Source organism: Theobroma cacao, chromosome 4 (genome assembly GCF_000208745.1).
Source record: "Theobroma cacao cultivar B97-61/B2 chromosome 4, Criollo_cocoa_genome_V2, whole genome shotgun sequence".
Classification (NCBI taxonomy): domain Eukaryota; kingdom Viridiplantae; phylum Streptophyta; class Magnoliopsida; order Malvales; family Malvaceae; genus Theobroma; species Theobroma cacao.
In genome coordinates, this window is record NC_030853.1 from 23,788,045 (window position 1) to 23,807,445 (window position 19,401).

Here is a 19,401-nt window from a genome sequence, read left to right on the forward strand (position 1 = left end):
TTTTACTATTTTCCTTGTATTTTTTTATAATAAAGAAATATAAAATACTACTTTCTTTGTTTCATTTTGTTTATTTTTTTATTGACTTTTTTTATTAAATGAATTCAATTTTAATTTTTTTAAAAAATTATACAAAATTAAAATCTCGAAAAATATGTTTTGAAAAGTTTGAAATTCAAAATTTACAAACTTTATTTTTACAAATTTTATAATTTTATAAAAAATAGTCGTGAAAATTAAATTTATTTAATAAAAATAAATAAATAAAACAAAATGGGACAAAAAGAGTAACATCTACACGAGAAATTAACCTTATCTCAATAACTTTTAAATTAATATTATTATACTTAAATGGAAAATAACTACATAAAAGACCTTTAGACGTTAAGATCATTAGACGACGTGACCACGTAAAAGAGAGAGCTCTTGAAATAAGCCAAGTTAGTTGCGCAAAACAGATAATTACACATTGGCCCTTTAGTATTAAAAAAATATGTAATATGCTACTTGAATTTTAATTTTCTCAATCGGGTTAGTCTAATTAATAATATCGTTAACACAATCCACCTATGTGGCATTGAGCCAATAGGATCGCACCATGTGTATGCCATGCGTGACATATAAATTATTCATTATATGCTTGAATTTCTACGGTAGAGGATCAGAAAATTTTAGTTTTTTTCTTTTAAAAAATTATGACATGCTTGAAGTCTTGGTTTGACCCACTTTCATTAATTTTAGAGTAAATTACTTATTTAGTCATTTAAATTTTAAAATTTTTTATTTTTCGTTATTTAGTTTTGGAAATAATGTATTGTTCACTGATGTTATATAAACTGGTGCATTCTTAATCACCCAACTTTGAAACAATATTGATGAAGCTCAATTCTGTGTTCACGCCATAATTTTTAGGTTACAAAATGATAATTTAATGTAATGACATGGACTTGACCACTTCACATAAATGTGATGACATGAAATGTCGAACAAAAACAAAAACACGTTAATAGTGTGTAAGAGTTGGAAGACAAAAGACGTACTATTTATATAACATTAATGATTAAAATAAAAATATTTTAAAAACTTAGATGACTAAATTAAAAATTTTGTTAGACTTATTGTTACAATTTTATTTTAAGTTTTGAAATGACAAATAAATGAACAAAATTGTTTTTCAAATGTACAAATAAGTTCAAAAAGTCTACGACCTCTAACAATGAAAAAGGACGTGATTGCAAAGGTATGGTCATTATAATTAGTTAACAGAATGTCATTCTATTAGGTCATGGAGGAAATGTTATTTTCGCTCAATCGAAGAAAAGTTAAATTTTTTTCCTAAATTATCTCCGACTTTTTTTTTCTTTTTTTTTCTTTCTTCTTCTTCCCTTGCCTTTCTTTAAGTCGACGTTTGTTGAAAAAGATGGGTGCAAGGAAGACAGTGAGAAAATAAAAGATAACATTTTGAGTGATTATACCTTAACTAAGTTAGAAGGTAATTTGATTAGTTAAAATAAAAAGTAGAGTGGTTGTACTTGATCCATAAAAGGTATTGCATTGTAAGATTATGTTTGATCCATAAAAAGATTGTACTAAATTTCATTTCAATAGTGGATTTTAAAATTTCTTAGTGAATCTAAAGGAAAGGATGAAGGTAGTAATTCTATTTTATAAAATTATTTTAATCTAATTTTGTTATTAAATGTTAGCTAAGTTCTTAATTTTTAATTAGACTATAGTTATTTTTAGTTGTTTTTACAATTAGTTTATTTTTATTAAGTTATTTTAATTTTATGTTTATTTAGTTTAATTTGACTTTTATTTATTAGTTTTTATGCTTTTGTAGGATTTAAAGAAATTGAGTTAATTTTGGAAAGTAAGGCATTTGAAAGACCTAGAATTCTATTTGCATATGCTTCGATATTTTGCCCATAACTCTTATTACAGAACTCCAAATGATTCCTATGCTGTTGGAAAGCTAAGAGATAGAGCTACAATTTCATAAGATCACTTTGCCCAGTTCTACCTCGAAGATAGAGAAAATCGCATCAGAAGGTGACTGGATGTAATGCTGCAAGAATGGCAATTTTGAAAAATGATATTTGATATTTGGACCTTATTACACTTTTAGACTCAATTAAAATCAGTAGGTTAACTTAGCGGATTTTAAGTTAAGTTTGTTAATATAAATAGGATATTTTAAAGTGATATTAGGTTAGACAAAATTTTAAAGATTCTAGAGGTTGAAAGTTGAGATAGAAAAGCAAAGCTGCAATTAATCGTTTTATTTTCTTCTTTAGTTTTTATTTTTCTTATTACTCTCAATGGTTGAAATTTATATAATGTTATTTGTCTTTGTAATTATGCGTAGCTAATTTTTTTTTTTTTTAAGATTGCAATTGAACTCACGTGTAATCTAAATTTTTAATCTCTTTCTGACTTATCTATAATAGGATTTGAATTGTTTATTTTAATTTATTCTTAAAGTTTTTAATTGCCTAATCACCAATTAAATTGATATAGGAACCTAAACAAACTTGAGAAAGAGAGTTTAGTGTAAACTAAAATTTTTTCTTTTGAAAGTTATATTGGAAGTGTAGACTAAAATTGAGATAACATATGATCATATTAATTGATTTGTATATAAAATAAGAATATACCTATTTACCATATGTAACTAGAATTAGAGCTTGAACTTAATGAATCTGTTTTAATTTCAATTCACACATGAATATAGTGTTTTAATTAAAATAGATATTTTTATAAGATGAGTCGGGAGACCCATATAAATAATTGAGAATTTGAAGTTAGCAATTCAATACATTGAAATAATCCATTGAAATAAATTAAGAAAAAAGTAAGATTTAGATGAAGGGTAAGGGATATTGTAATCTTTGGCCTTTTTAATTTTTTTTACCCAATTATCTTGTCGTTTTAACTTTTAATTAAATTAGTTTTATTTGAGTAATTTTTAGTTTAATTAGAATTCAGGTTTTAATTATTTGAATAAAACTAAATTATTCTAGTTTTTGTACTTAGTAATTTTTTAGATCAATTCTTTGTGAAATAGATATTCTACTTGCTTATATACTATCTATTCGATACATATACTTGCATAGTAAAATTTTAATTGACGAGTTACTCGGGTCACCCACATGATAGGCGAGAATACTCACCACTAACCTCTATAAAACTCTTGTATTGTTTTCTTTCTTACTATTCTCAAATTTATTTGTGTTCTTAACTTCTTTCACTCTATAAGGATTTATTGTCTTGCTCAATTTCAAAAAGGACTTTAATTAAGAAAATTTTTATATTTCTTAAATTTGGAAAGAAATCTCAAAATATTCAAATTCACCCCTCTTGAAAATATTTATATTGAGCTCATTGCACTAACAAATTTGCTTTATTTATTTATTTATCATTATTATTATTATTATTATTATTATTATTATTTTAATAAACTCATACGTTATGTTATGTTTCTAGAGAAGTAATTTGGGAAATAATGGGGGCAAATGGAATAGAAAGCTTAACTTTGTTGCATGCCTCATCCTTTCTGTCTCACCAACTCATAAATAGGGATTGCAAATATTTTTTTTGCATAATTATATTATATAATATTTTTAACAACTAATAAATTGACATTGATCAATGTCAATTTCATAATCTTAACTAATTTTGTTGTGAATATTGTGATGACAAGCATTATGAGTCAAATGATCATGGATATCAGATACCCAGCTGAATTAATATTGATATTCCCATAGTAATAATGGAAAGAAAATTCCCAAATTAATAATAAAACAGATAAAAAGAAAAAAAAAGAATTACTATTAATAGTATCTCACCAAACCCCAAATCCTGTGACATTCAAGCCAACCATCATTTCCTATCGGTTTCTGTTTTTATTTCACATCAGTAATTTTTGAAACTCAACATATCACCATACACTCGATTTAAGAAATAACACCAAAATGAAGTAATCAAAGGTTAAAAATAAAGGGAAAATATAATCACACAAATCGGTTAAATGGCTTTCTTCCAACCGTGGCAGGCATAGAAACGGTTGAATCCACACTCAAATTGCCTATAGATTGAAGTGATTGGTGCTTTTCTAAACCCCTTTGAGAGCTTGAATCCTTGCCAGAAAACAATGACCCTTTGCTCCACTTGAAAGACCCAATCCCATGTGTCAAAGGGAATGAAAGCCTCCTCTTTGATTCACTCCCCGGAGTCCCCATAAACCTCTCCTTGGGATTACTGCTAGCTCTCGCTTTGGCTTTGGCTGAAACTGTCGGAGTCATGTAATTGGGAACTGAAAACGGCGGGCAGCTCATAAGGCTATCGTCATCCTTCAGGGGCAAGTCGAATGGAGAATCAGCTCCACTCGCTCTTGGTCTTGAATATTTTGACAAACCTGAGCTGCTTGCTTGGGGGATTCCACTAGAAAGTGGAGTTCGCATAGGTCTTGTTGCCGGAAGTATAGTTGATCTTGTAGATTTTGGTGTGGGAGTGTCTATATTGTCAAATGTGAACTGATGTTGCTTGCTGCTCGATGGTGGCCTAGGGCTAGGCTTCAATTCAGAATTTGGCCTTGATGGTGTAAGTTGGAAACTCTTCACACCTTGGCTTTCGGCAGCATTGACAGGAGGTAGTTGCCGTTCTAACCAGTTCCACCACCATGGGAATCCGCCAGAGCGAATGTCTGTTTGGGCTGATTTTGGAGTAGCTTTCCATAGCTGTATGCAGAAATGTTTTAAATAAAAAAATTCAAAGAAAAATAGATATGTCAAAGGTAATGAGTCTTGTACAAGTGTAATTAACGAGAGGTGAAAGCTAAGGTTTCCTTAATTTGACATACAACCCCAACTGGACTATTTCTCTATAATTTTGTGCATATGCACATGCAGAGGGAACTGACTTTTTTTTATACTTGTTCTGCGTATCAACCTCATTAATTTCAGACATGAAATGTCCAAGGAATGCAGTTTCCCAGGAATTGCAAGTAAAAAACTACAAGCTTATAACATTCAGACAGCAAGGTCTAGCTTCAAATGCTCTCGCAAGATCACTTTATGTGTCTGATTTCTGCTAATGCTACCATTGCAGCTTCAAAAACTAACAGAGACTTGCATTCAATAAAAGATTATAAAACCCAAAAACAGGTTATAGTTACCTACAAGGCATTTGACTTCACAAAAATAAAATAAATATAGTAAATAAAGGAGGAAAAGAAAACTAGAAAGCTTAACTAACCGATGAATTGAGAAGTGAGAAACAATGTATAGGAGAAGGAAACAAGTAAATTATCCGTCGAAGGATCAAGTATTGTTTCAGCTAGAGGCATTCAGCAAAAAATATGCTCAAAATATGACTTTATAAACCATCCAACATGATAAAGTTGAAACTGGGCTGGGGTAGTAAAATAAATTCGAGTACCTGGTGGGAATATGCATAGGCCATAGCCCTTTCTCTCTTGATGACTGCCTCCACCTTTCTTTGCATCCTTGTCTCTACTTCCTCTTTTGTTAGCACGCTATCATCCCAGTCCTCATTGCCTGTCTCAGACTGATCCAACATTCAACCAAGTTACTCATTTTAACAACAATATAGAAAGCAAATATACATGAAACAAACAGGAATATATGATATTCACATTTCACCTAGTATCCTAAGGTCTTATGAACCAGAGCCTTCATAGGCAAAGGATAACTATTCAAGGTGTTGTAAAGGTGGAGGTATTGTGTATTTAAATACTTTATGCGACCAGCTTGACGAAAAAAGGTCAGTGCTACATTGGAATGATGCAGCAAGGCCTATGGAAAAATCAGGCAATTGTTTGTTTTTACTGTTTATTTCATTTTTTTTTTCTTCTTTTTTTTTTTGGATAAGAAAGACAATTCACATTTGATTACACATCAAATAATTCAAATAAAAACAACAATGCACCAAGGTCTAATGGAATCAGACATTTTTAAATAATTCAAATAATTACGTTTAAGGGGGCATCTCTACAGATTTGACAAGGTCTAACTACTTAAAAGAAAGAAGACTACAACGCAATCACAAACACAAACAAGGAAAACTTACTGCCTGGCTGAAGGTCCATTTGCCCAAGGTACTCTCAACTTCCTTATCATTCTTATACTGAGCCTGACGTCGTGCTTGGTTCTCTAACATCTGGATCCTGCGTGACTGAATCTGAGACTGAACTCTCACTAAAAGCTGCATATATTTCATGGCATTAACGGTTTGGCGTTTCACGTTCTGTCCTCTCACCACCCCTTGAAGCCTCACAAGGCCTTTCAAAGCTCTAAAACTTCTCCTTGCCTGCATGAGAAGTTCCAAGATAATCCAATTGAGATATATTGATGCAAAACATATCACCATAAAGGGATCTACCGTCTACCACACACAATACGAAAGCACTAACCCATATAGATGACCTTATAGATGTGGTGTTTTCCAAAATCAATATCATTCCACATTAATGTTTGTCATAAATCCTTAAAACATGAAAAATTGAACAAATTAATTTTGCTACTGATATTGTTATTCAGTTCTACTGCCAAAATACTTCTCATTGTTTGTCCTTTCAGACAAGTTGCCCCATGAAATTGCCCTTGACACCTTCTAGTAATAAGAAGAAAGGACTTACCATGTAACCTCTGTAGGCTGCTTGAAGTTTTGTAGCTGAAGCATGATGGTTCCTTAAAGTTGGTTCTGGTCGAGGACGAACAATCCTAGGAGGTGCAGCTCTTGGAGAAGGAGCTCTTGGAGAAGCAGCTCGTGGAGGTGGAGGTGGGGGAGGAGAAGCAGCTTGTGGAGGGGAAGCAGCTCTAGGAGAAGCAGCCCTCGGAGAAGCAACCCTAGGAGAGGCAATCCTCTGAGAGGGAACCCGTGGAGAAGCAGCTCTATGAGGCACAAAAGGTGGTGTTCTTGGCTGCTCTGGAGGTGTGGGAGGCCTAAATATTAGTTTATGCTCTCTTTCAGCCTCCCCCAGAATTTTCTCAATACTGCTAGGCTCTCTGAAGAGGGGAATGAAGGAATTGGTTTCTCCATGCCTTAATTTTCCTAGGCCTTTCTTCTTCTTTTCTTTACCACTTCTTTTATCTGATTCCTGAAATGATTTCTCCATAGAAAACAGAAGGTATCATCTCAGTAACATTTAGGTAAAAAAAATTCATGCTTTTACAAGCCAAGGATGCTAAACCATTTCTTAGAGAGGAAGAAAAGATAATAAATTTAGCGCTGCCAGGGATGCACGAGATATATGCAGTAGATCTTGCTATGAGGACTTTGCTTGTTCCATCTAGGAAACAAACATATAGAGCTCAATAGCTGACTATACAACAATGGACTTCAATTCAGAAATTTCACTCTCTGAATAGATGCATCTATAATCTATCAGAAGGCAAATTCTATCATTTCTTTTAATCATTTTTCCCAAATTCCATGTTCTTATGCTCTTGTAATCAGTAATTACATCCTTGTTTTAAAACATAAAACTTTTTCATTCTAGCACAATCTACTGGCATGTTTGAACGTTATACACAATATTCAAGCCTTTTCCAATAAACATGTAAGGAAGATAAATAACGAAATCAAACAATAAATATCATCTTTATTGCAGTACATTCCTTCTTAGAGCGAATCAAAGCCAAAGAGGAAGCAGTGAAGTCCTTAAGCACCAGAGTTAAAAGATCAACTTACATTGTTTAGCTTTTCCTTGGATTGCGGTATGAAAACTCTTTTGATTGCAGAAAACCAACTCCCTTTCTTTCCCATACTGCCAGCATTACTGTATCTGCCTAACCATGGGATGAAACAGAATAATTAAGTGCCAGCAGGCCCAATCGTATATGACTGAAATGTTGATCCTTCTATCTGTAGACATAAAAGGATGTATAAGATATAATGCAATTTTTGTGTTCTACAGTGAAGTATCGATCGTGAATGATATGGATAAAAAAGAAAATGTAATCAAAACATTTTTATGCAAAGACTGTTCATAAAGGCTCTAGAATTCAAGATCTCAACCATGGAATCTGATGAAACTGCCCCTTAAGCATTATAATTCTTTATTCCTATCGTGGCAACTTCCTGCTATTTTCAGGCCTTCATGATTGTAAAGTTTCTTTATGAAGAACAAACACAAAGATTTGGAAACGTTTGTAAAAACAATAATCACAAATTAGCTTGATGATTCATAAAGACAAGGTCAACAAGAAAATCCCCATAAGTACTCATCGAAAGAGAATTAAGATTACAGCATGCTATTAATCCATTCTACCACACCAAGGAGGACACCGGCCTGAAGCTCTATCTCAGGTCATCCACCATCAGGAATGAATCGAACAAAAACAAAATTAAAAAACTCTGAAGGAACAGAGGATGCAAAGAAGAAACAGGGGAATCTTCATATCCAATTCGGCTTTTGGTGTTTCTTAAACAAATAGCAGCCTCTAGTTTCTCAAGTAACACATTAACAACTGGTTTAACCTTCAAAACTGTTTGTTTAATAAAGGTTTCAAGCTAAGGTCAAAACTAATATATCAGTCCAAATATACAAACCCTTGCAGAAATACAAACAGACACAAAAGTCCAAAAATTTTTGTTTTGTTAAACACCCATGAAAGATAAATTTGTCATTATTTTTATCATTAAAAAAATGATATATGATTTCTTGACAATCAGCATAAACTTCCTCTTTACAGAGCTTTTCCTTCTGGAAAGCTGAAGTTCCCCCAGCAGAACAAAGAAAAAAAATATTACCACAAACTCTTCAAATACGCTAGAGGATTTTTTTTTTCATTTTTAAAATTTCTGGCTTTGAGAACACAAAAATACTTACCAAAAAAAAAAAGAAATTCTGAGCAGTTTAAAGGTTAAAAGACAACAATTTTCCAAGAAAACAACATCTGACACTTTGACAGAAGAGATCCAAAGACAGAAAATTTTTAATACTTAAAACCTGCTACCTTGAAACCGAAAAAAAAAAAAAGCTCACTTTTTGAAAATTATAGTTATCTACTCCTCCCCCAAGAACATAATGAACACACTGCCAAAAAAAGATTACCTTGATCATGAACAACATAATTAAAAAAAACCCAAAACTTTATAGAAACAAAAATACTATAAAAAAACCCAAAAAAGGAAAAAAGAAAAAGATCATGCATATATGTACCTTCTATGGAAGAGCTTCCAAATTCCCAAATTCTGCACAGACCCCTTCAAAAAAGCTGAGTTATAAGAAGCTAGAAAAAAGAAGAGTAGCAGCAGCCAACCAGCGAAGACCCTCTCCCTTTTTTTCTCTTTCTTTCTCTAGGCTCCTTCCCTTTTCCCATACAGCATCCCTGTTTTCTATTTTTTTTTTCTTATTCCTAGCCTTTTTATTACATGGGGTTTTTTCTATTTTGTTTTGTTTTGGTAGCCAGTACTATATTTTTCTTTTTTCTAGTTTTCTTTCAACTATTGTGATGTTTCTAAAGATATTCTTCTCTTTCTTTCTTGGCTTCTCTCTTTCTATCTCTAGAAACTACAAATTTGAATCTGCTTTCTTCGTTGCTTGGTATGAATTTTACTTTTCTTTTCCCTTTGCCACCTTTCACCTTTTGTTGGATTTATAATTGGCAGTGTAATTTATTTTTCTTCTTCTCTTTAGGAGGGTTGCTGCTGATCATGATGATTATTAGCGTGAGTAAGAGAGAGAAGGGGGAGAGGGTTGGCCACTTTCTCACTCAATGTGCCCAACTTCAACTACCTTTACTTGAATGGGAAGACTATATGGACAGCAACCATGCCCACTGATTAAAACGGTTAGGTTTGGTACTCTTTCCCTTTTCTTAATTATAATATGTGGAGTGCCACTCCTATTTCTTCAGTTTTCATTACTATTATTATTATTATTATTATTATTATTATTTTTCTCTTCATCATTAATTTATTACGTTAGAAGGATTATGATGATCCAACATACTATTATTTAATTATTAATTTCCTTTCTTTGTTTTTTAACTTTCACTAAAAGATTCTCTTGTCAGGCAAAAAAAAACCATTTTTAAGTTTAATTCTGACGCGCATAATCTGAACGTGTAAGACACGCGCCCATAGGAAGCATTCAACGTGCTTCGTTTATCAAATGATAACAAGAAGAAAAATGAAAGGCAGCAGATTTATTTCAGAAAGAAAACGAAAAATAAAAATTTGAAATATATTCATAAAAATAAAAAAGAAAGACAAAAGGCAGGGTTTGGTGTGGTCGTTGTCAGACGTTTTGGATTAATTGACGATTTAGTGCTTAAAAGTAGAATGGGTTAGGCCAACACCTGGAATCAGTTTTGGGGGGTTGGAACTTGGAACTTGGAACAAGCCAAACCAAAGGGCTTCTTTCTTTATTAAAAAATTCCCATCATTTGTGGCAGGGGTCATGAGTGGTTCCGTCCATTTCAGGGAGCCGACGAAGCTTCTCCGTTCCGTCTCCTTCTTCTTCCCCCTGAGCCTGAAAATGGTCTTTGCTTTGACTTGCTACCCTTTTACTCCTTTCAAAAAACAATTTCAGGTCTAGACGATGAATTTCTTAACCAAATTGCAGGTCTTGCTGGATTAACCCCCTGGCAATGGCATTTCTTAACCAAACCTTAAGTTTGGGTCAAGTTCAAAGTCCAAGGTTTGGGTCAACAACAAGTCAACTGGCCCCCTTTCTTCCTCATTCAACATTTCTTCCATTAAAGCCAAAAGTTGATTTTCTGTACCTTTTTTTTTGTTTTAAATCTTTGGTGAAAAAGCGTGTGCAGATACATCCAAATTCCAAATAAATTTTATGTGAATAACATTCGAACTTGCGTGGATAATAATGAGGGATGCTTGTCCTAAAAGAAGCCTGGCCAGGCCACAAACATGGCATCAATGCAACGTTCCCTTTCTCGTCACCCATGGAGCGTGTTCAACACCTGGAATTCATTTGCAGTGGGGCTATTAGCCAACAAAGCATTTAGTTCTTTGCTCTGTCCCTGTAATGTGAATAGAACGCAGAAAAATGATAACGTGGGGGTGAACCTCATGGATGAGGATGTGGGCCTCACACGCTCCAATTTTGGGCAGGTGATCTCAGCCATTGGATCAGTATAAGTATCTGAAAAAGTTGGAAGAATGATTGATCTCTGCAAATCCTTGGTGTAAGATTTATGTGCATCATTGCTGCAGCAATTCCTTAAAGAGTGTGTGTGAGCAGCACGTGAGAGTGGGTGGTGTGCTGGACAATTGATGGGGGGGGGGGGCCGCGCAGAGAACCAGAAAATGTCTGTGAATTATGCGTCAGCCATGGCCCCCAAGCATCCCCATATGTTTGGATCAGCAAAGACGAAAAACAAGGATATTGGGATTATCATGCTGAATTTATTATTATCAGTTTTCGGTAATATCAATCTCTTTTTTTTTTTTAAATAATTTTTAAACTTTTTTGTATTTTTTTATTATACAAAATTTTTATATAAATTTGATATGTGAATACCAAACGTAATCAATCATTATATTTTATTGTATATAAAGATTTATAATTTGTAATATTTTTACCTATGGTAAGTGAAAACGACAATAACGTCTTGAAACTATTTCATTACTTTCCAATCTTATGTTTTAACAAGATCCCCTCAGAACATCTTACCCTGGAATTGTGGCGGAGAGAAGGGGGTTAGTAGGACCTCATTTCTCAAAAATATCTTTACTTTTTAGAATTTTACAGTTTTACCTCTACCATAATTTTTTTTTGTTTGATGAGATACCTAATCTTTGCATGCCATTGTTGTTTAAAAATGTTATTATTCTATACTTTACACGTAATTAGAAGTATTTATACAATTTTCACATGAATTATTTTTATCTAAGTTACTTTTCGTTTTTGTCAAACATTAAACTTTTAATATGATTATTTTATAAATATTATCTTTTACCCTTAAACACGAAATCCTTATTTCACTACTGTTTATGAAGATAATGTAACGAGACTTGAATCATATGGGAAAAAGACATTTGGATTGGAAAAAAAAATTGTAGAAACCCCTCCACGTAAGTTTTAGAGATGGAAGTGGTTTGCTATAGCTAGGTTTAAAAGTAGTTTTCGGAAGATTGAAAAACGAAAAGCATAAGAGAGGTACTTAAAATACTCGTCCACCTCTTAGAGGGTAAAGTGAAACATGTGTAGGGTAAAGTGGCTTTCATCATTATGTGAACTTGGAATCCCCCACTCAAACATTCTATCGTCTAAGATAGATTCCCATTACATCAAAACAGATAAATATATATATATATATATATATATATATATATATATATATATATTACAAATATTAAGGAAATGCGACACCATAATAAGAGAAAGATATAAAGTTGTTGCCCTAAACAAATGGAGAAAGATTATCAAGAATCTTAACGCCTTGTAAACCTTTGGTTTATTTTAATAAACTTGTAATCTTTTTCTTTTTTTTCTATTTCCATTGAGGAAGATTTACCTAATGAATTTGAGTTATTTTAAGTTGGAAGAAATTTGGGTTATTTTTGAGTTCAAATAATCTTAGATCTAGATAATTTCAAATTCAAATCATTCTGAATTTAAGTCATTTCATATTTAAGTTGTTGACTTTAAACAAATTTAAATCAAATAGATTTGGATGGATTATTTAGATTTAAATTATTTTGGATTAGTATTTTGGGTCATTTTTGAGTATGGATCATTTCACGTTAAGTTCATTTTTTGCCTTGAATCATTTCGTGTTTAGGTTATTAACTTTTTTTCTCAAATTGGGTTAGATTGAATTGAAACCTGTTGTTTCAGATTTAGATCAATTTTGTCAAACTCTAATTTGAGTTTAAACATCAAAACAGGAAAGTAAAAAGATGGAAGAATAAATTAATTTCTATTTAAGAAAAATGTTCAATAATATTATAATATCCATAATAATTTTATTTTTTCTTCAACACAAATATTACATATATATATATATATATATTGAAAATAAGTTCATCCCTAGTTTCCAATTAATAAATATCTTGTCTCTCTATTTGGACAGTTCAACTACTTGTCTTTTTTCTGACCCTACTTTCACTCATAGTTAACCTAAAACTTTGGTTCAACCCATAAGAAACCCTTCAATCTTTGGCTATAAAAAAAAAGAAAAAAAAAGAAAAGAGGTGACCAACATAAGAAACACATGAACTTGTGCAGAGTTCATGATGGGAATTTCCTTAACAGCTAAGACAAAAAGTCATCCCTTACAAATTATTTGTTTATAGAACAATTGAATATATTCTATTATTGTTGTTGTTGCACATTCTTCTTTATAGCTTCATATTCTTTGAACATTCTTTTTCTCTTTAATGAGATATGCTGAGGCCCACTTATTTCGTATATTGCTAACTTTAGAGCTTTAAAATTTAAGGGCAAAATAAATAAATAAATAAATAATAAGGGATTGGTTATTTTTCCATTTGGTAAATATTATACTGACTTTGTTTAGTTCACGCCATCAGAAAATCAAAGAGAAAAGATCATCTTCCGTTGAAACACGTACATTTAGCTAAACACCGTCTTCACGCAAAGAATATATTTCATTGATACGATATTTAAAAAAAAATTCTTAAACTATTTATGAAAATTTAAATAAATTTTTTTATTATGTTTAATTAAATATTTTTATTTTTATTTTAGATTAAATAAGTATTTATGATTAAAAGCTAACAAAATTTTATTAATTAAAATATCACTTGTTATTTTATGTTTGATAATGTTGACATGACATATTGACATATTATAATAAATGATGACATGACATATTGATATGATAATATAATATTTTTCACTTTTTACACAGTTAATTGTCTGTTAATCGAATCTATTTGATCCATAATATAAATATATAAACTTGATTGAATGTAATAAAAAAATAAAAAAAATTAAATTTTTTTTGAAATAATTCAAAGATTTTTTTTAATATTTTGCCTATTCCATTTTTATAATTATTGTTTTTCCCGGTTCATTTGGCTTTTGCAAAGTGAAAATCAGAATTAATATAGCCTCTAAAATGTTCTCACAAAATTCAAGAATAGTAATTTTTTGTTTTAAATAAATGAGAAGTAAAAATATTCAAGAACAATAATATTCTCACATAAAGTAGTAGGTTCACAAAAGATGTACTGAAGCAAATTTTATGAGAGGAAGGAATGAGAAAGGAAAGGTACAAACTCTTAATAAAACCATAAAATTGATGAAAAATCACAATTATGAGGAAAAGAAATGTAGAGATTGGTAGAATATAAAGATAGCCGAAGCAGTTGAAGAGGGGAGAAAGCAGAATGAAGGTAAAGCTAGTAGACAAAGTGGTTGGTTGACAGAGCAAAAAGGGAAGAAACAATTTGTTTTGTGCAATGGCATTATCATCACTGGCAAAACAACCTAACCTGGCAAGTTGTGATATAGATTAGATAACTACTATCCTTGATTTATAAGTTGAGCATGCTTTGTTTTAGAGTGGAGTATAAGCAAGTTTAATGATATAGCAAAGGGCTGTGAGCCAAAAGTAATGCCACTACTGTTTTTATGTTCCCACATTTTGTAGAATTTTCCCTCCATCCAAATTGTTTGATTATATAGCAAAAGGAAGTGCCCAGTGAAGAGTACAAACAATTTAGGCTGTAATTAAGAAGAAAAAGAACAAAAAAGGAAATGATGGGTAAATTTTCAAAAAGAAAAATTAAAAATTTTCTTCCTCCTCCTCAGCCTTTACCATTCTACTAAGAGGACTAGGGCCAAGCTTCTTCCTTCTCATCATACTTCTCCTCCTTATGACTTCCATTTGGTTCCTCCTCCTAACTTGCATCATTGCTTCTTCTTCCACCACAAATCTCCTCATCAAAACATCATCCGTCAAAGATTTTCCGCGGAAAACTCTTCTTCCTTCCGTGCTAAGTCTGGCGCTAGGTATTCTTTCTTGTGACAGGGTAAACGGCTTTGACCTAGGGTAACTGTTGCTTCTTCGAGGGGGAACATCCGCACGAAACACCTCGTTGTAGGAAGAGATTGGTGCACATAGACAAACACGAGTAAATGATGTGGCAACCCTTAGGGAGGTGCATTTCCTCAGCTTCTCTCTGTTGGGATGAGTTGATGGGATCTCAGTGGACTTGGGGATCGCTTTCCATAGTGTTGCATTCGTCATGGGAATTTCCGTAGGCTTGGAAATGGTTTTCCACAATGTAGCACTCGTCGTAGGGATTTCGGCAGTCTTTGGAACAGTTTTCCATACGGTAGCCCTCTCCATTGCTCTTTGATACCAAGGCTTCCTACAGAAAAACACACGCATGTAAAGCATGAAATCCTGAACAATATGCTTTTGTGAATTCATTGGAGAACTATTGTGGATGAAGAAGACAAATGCCTTCTTTGCCAATAGCCAAACCACATCAAACTATATATACTATTATGAGCAGCTGCTTTCAATATGGTCTGAAATCCTACACTTATCCATGCCAAATGCCAAGTTCCCAATTTTAGCTAGATATATTATCAGACAAAGGTATAATTCATACTTGTCTTTTTGACAAATTCAACATCAATAGCCTTATATGTAGGTTATAACAAAAAGGAATCCGAATCCAGAGGAATTTAGATACCTGGGGAAATGCCATGTAACAATATTGTGATAAAAGGCAAATCATACAAACAAATCTTTTGGGGGTGAAAGGGTCTTATGCACGGTCAAAATGAGGACAACTCATTACACTGGTTGAACAACACATCAATGATGTAACTAAAAAAAGCTTAAGAGAATTACCACATACATTGACATGCTTATCACTCTGCTGATTCTTCTTATTTTTTCTCTGTTTTTATCTATAAGTTGAGAATTGAAGGTCCAGCTTTCTTGATTTGTACTTGGATTTCAGGCCGCTCACATTGATGAGGTGTTACAGTTGTATTATTTGTTTATATTAACAGATTCAACTAACTCTGAAGTTGCCCTATTCAATATACATACTTTTTCCCATCTGCTGCTTCTTCAAGAAAGGCAGAAAGCTACCCTAGGAAAAGAATAAAGACTTTGTATAAAAACTAATAATGTTCACAGATGATGCCTGGTGTATTTTTCCTTTTTTTAATGAAGTGATCAAGGTCAAGACACACGATGGATTTTATCTCAGCAAGTGCTCAAGAATTAATGGTGATTGTGCTTGACCCAAGCCCATGGCAGCCTGAGCTGGACATTAGCCTCTAGACAAGATTGGACTGGGTTTACAGACCCAAGCCAAAGGCCCAACCACTTGATCAACTTCTGAAGGAGACCTTGGCACTTAGGATCAAATACATATAGGCCCACTAAGCTTAGCACTTTGTGGACAATTGTGCTAAAGCTGCACACTTTGAACGTTCTTGCTCAACTCCATGAAAATCAGAGCACATTAATAATCACTCTTCTATGCAACTCGTCAAGCTGATCTCAGCAAGTCTAAAATCAGGGAACCCTTGCATTTTACATGCTTTAAGAGCAACTTACTAGAATCAATTCAAATTTTGGAGAACTGGAAGCAATATATCACCCTATCTACTGTCACTGCCTCACTGTCCTAGCTATAAGATATTTGTATTGTACATAAAAAATGTCATCAGAAAATTCTTCATTGCAGGTTTTACAGCAAAACGGACAATATGAAACCAATACTAATGACAATTTATGGTGAATGATCAAGTGATTTGAGCAACATTGCTGCATTTGATTAGCTCTTTACAGTATTTTGAATACATGCAGCAAAAACAGAAAGAGAGAGAGCATCTTTTAGAAGGCATACCTTGTGTGAGAGTTCTTTGGATCTTGCATGAACAAAGCAAGCTGAAGAATGATGTGTGAGAGAGCTGAGAAAAGATCAGAAAGCAGGGAATTTTCATCTGTGTAGAGAGAGGGAAAAGCCTTTGGCCTTCAGGTTGTGATGACTCAAAGATGGAGTTGGCAATGTGCTTCTTTTCTTTTTCTCCATTCTTTATTACAGTCCCCTTTCTTTTCCTTTGGCAGGCATGATTCCCAGTGATTTTTATTTTTATTTTTTGTGTGTGTAAGAGAGAGAATTTCAAAATTTAAAGGCAAAGTAAAATTGTTACTTTATTTAATGCAATGACTCTAGTACCCCTTATCACTTGAAATCATTACTTTTTAGGGCATTAGCAAGTATCTAGACCCCCTATAATCATGTTTTCCTCCCAAGTTTATCATTGTTAGCAAGTGCGATGGTTTGGGGATCATTAATTTGTTTTAGACATGCTTGGCCTGCCTTTGTGTTAGAAGAATCATAGAGGATTAAGGTAAAAAACCCACCTCCTTACCCTCTAACACAAATCTTAGCACATTAAGATAATTATTTTACCAAGTTGGGGGGGGGGGTCACAATACTGTTGTTTCCTTTTGGCATTAGTCATCAAGATTCCTTTTTGTTACAATTATGAAACTGTTCCACCAAGGAGGACTACATATTCTAAATATAGAAATATCTTGCCCATACATAGAGTAACAAAAGATTAAGAAACTTAAGAAATACTTATAAAGATATAAGAATGCTTAAGTGTGTGTTCAGTTGGACTGCACAGCTGAACCCTAATGCATTTCAGCAAGAATATAAGAATGCTTTAAAACTCTATCTCGAGTCTAACAAGAGGCAAAGGGGCACCAATTATATCTTTGGAGACTACAAAAAGTCCATGAAATTGGTTCTGATTAGCCTTTCCATTACAGGGTGAGAGTTGTGCTGATTTTGACAAAAGATTCAGCCTTTGTAATAATTGTTAAAGTATGTGAGATGAATTTAATATGCCTAAAAAATCCACCCAAAGTGGTGGGCTTTTTCTTTTTAGCAAGTAGTATTTCTTTTGTAAGATGTACTGTATACAGCTTTGTTATAAATAATTTTTCAATGGATGGCATCATGATTCATTTTGTGGGTGGTGTTACATCAGAAACTCCAAAAGCTGCTGCAAGGAGACATGATGATTGGGGATGTTGGATTAGAGATTGCCCTCAGTACAATTAAATACTTTGTTATTAATATGCCATTAAAATAATCCCCATTGGGATGTGTTATAAGTAAGACTGCATTAAATTTACCATATTATTTTCTTTTTCTTTATATGTAACTAATTTCATTAACTAATGCAAATTAATAATTGTAATAATAATGCATGAAATTGAGTAGAAGAATGTTGTTGACAATGGGGGCTAGAAGTTCAGAGGCTTCTAGTTCAAGACATAGGGTTGATAAGTAAGTAAACATTTCCATCATCTCATTGCGTTAATAAAAGCTGAGTAGAGTTTTAATAATGAAGGAAAGATTCAAAAAAGTAGATTTAATAGGACATCTCCATAGCCTGACATTTTCTTTCCAGAGTCAAAAGATAGTAGCGAAGGGCTTCCAGTCTTCTTTTGCTTTTGTACATTGTAGACCATGGAAATCATTTTGTCCACTCTGGATTGGATGTAACTAAGACCTCCCCACAGGACAGAAGTAAAGGGGTGGAGTTTCTTATAAAGTCAATTGGTAGCTTCCTAGACTTTGGAAGCTTTACTCAAGTTATTATGCTGAAGTGAAAATACTAAAGATTGCCATCTTCCAACTAAAATTTCAGGGCTGGAAGCTGTAAAGATGCAACAGTTTGAGCCAAACTCAGTGAAAATTTAGTTAAGTAAATAATGATTTATCTCAAGAAGAAGTAGAGCAAGAGAAAGAAATGGTGTCCCTTCCTTTCTGTCGGGCCGTATCTGTGTTTAGCCTAATTTGATCAGGTGTTGGGCACATCACGTGAATACAAGTATGCCAACTGCAGAAGGCAGTGAAGTGGCAACACGTGCAGCAGCTGACACCCATCAACGTGCTTTGCATCCATGGCCCCACCCCCTGAAGCATGCACTGCTACAGCTCTTTCATCTCCATTGTAGTTTTGGCTTATTACCATACTTGTTAAATTTTGGGAGAATACTATGATGAAAAATGAAAAATGTAACGATACATCTCATTCCTTCTCTGTTTTGTTCCAATTTTTGCTGGATTTCAAGAGAGACCCTTTTTCTCTCCTATGCTTCTGAAGCATACATTCCATTTTCATGAGATTTCTCTAAGGTTAAACGTTTCTGCAAATTGGGTTCCCTTGTTTCACAACTTAAAGAAACAACACCGATTGATTTGTTTTCTGTGTTATCATGTCAGCCATGTAGGCTATCATTAAAGGTTTTTTTCCTTGTCGGAGCTTTGAGCATGAGTTCTACAAATGATAAACAGAATCAGAAGATTATCATATAAATTCTATAATACAGCATCAAATGACATTTTATCCCCTACCCCACTCCCCTAGTTTCCACAATGCCTTCT

At 33.0% G+C, this 19,401-nt stretch overlaps 2 protein-coding genes across 2 annotated transcripts; both read right to left on the reverse strand.

The window, feature by feature from the left end:
* On the reverse strand, positions 3,809–9,752 carry LOC18602348 (protein IQ-DOMAIN 14). Its single transcript, XM_007033675.2, has 6 exons — positions 9,188–9,752; positions 7,714–7,887; positions 6,659–7,120; positions 6,091–6,330; positions 5,440–5,568; positions 3,809–4,739 (listed from the first exon to the last, which is right to left on the reverse strand). Exons 2-6 carry the CDS (start codon positions 7,786–7,788, stop codon positions 4,014–4,016), a joined length of 1,632 nt encoding a protein of 543 aa, XP_007033737.1. The 5' UTR covers positions 7,789–7,887; positions 9,188–9,752; the 3' UTR covers positions 3,809–4,013.
* LOC18602350 lies at positions 14,622–17,114 on the reverse strand. Its single transcript, XM_018118912.1, has 2 exons — positions 16,840–17,114; positions 14,622–15,336 (listed from the first exon to the last, which is right to left on the reverse strand). Exons 1-2 carry the CDS (start codon positions 16,866–16,868, stop codon positions 14,748–14,750), a joined length of 618 nt encoding a protein of 205 aa, XP_017974401.1. The 5' UTR covers positions 16,869–17,114; the 3' UTR covers positions 14,622–14,747.

Coding starts and splice junctions, on each gene's coding strand:
- LOC18602348 (XM_007033675.2), bottom strand. CDS start 7,788: ATGGGAAAGAAAGGGAGTTGGTTTTCTGCAATCAAAAGAGTTTTCATA. Junction 7,121..7,713: donor CCAAGGAAAAGCTAAACAAT/GTAAGTTGATCT, acceptor AAATCATTTCAG/GAATCAGATAAAAGAAGTGG. Junction 4,740..5,439: donor CCTATGCATATTCCCACCAG/GTACTCGAATTT, acceptor TTCTGCATACAG/CTATGGAAAGCTACTCCAAA.
- LOC18602350 (XM_018118912.1), bottom strand. CDS start 16,868: ATGCAAGATCCAAAGAACTCTCACACAAG. Junction 15,337..16,839: donor CCAAAGAACTCTCACACAAG/GTATGCCTTCTA, acceptor GTTTTTCTGTAG/GAAGCCTTGGTATCAAAGAG.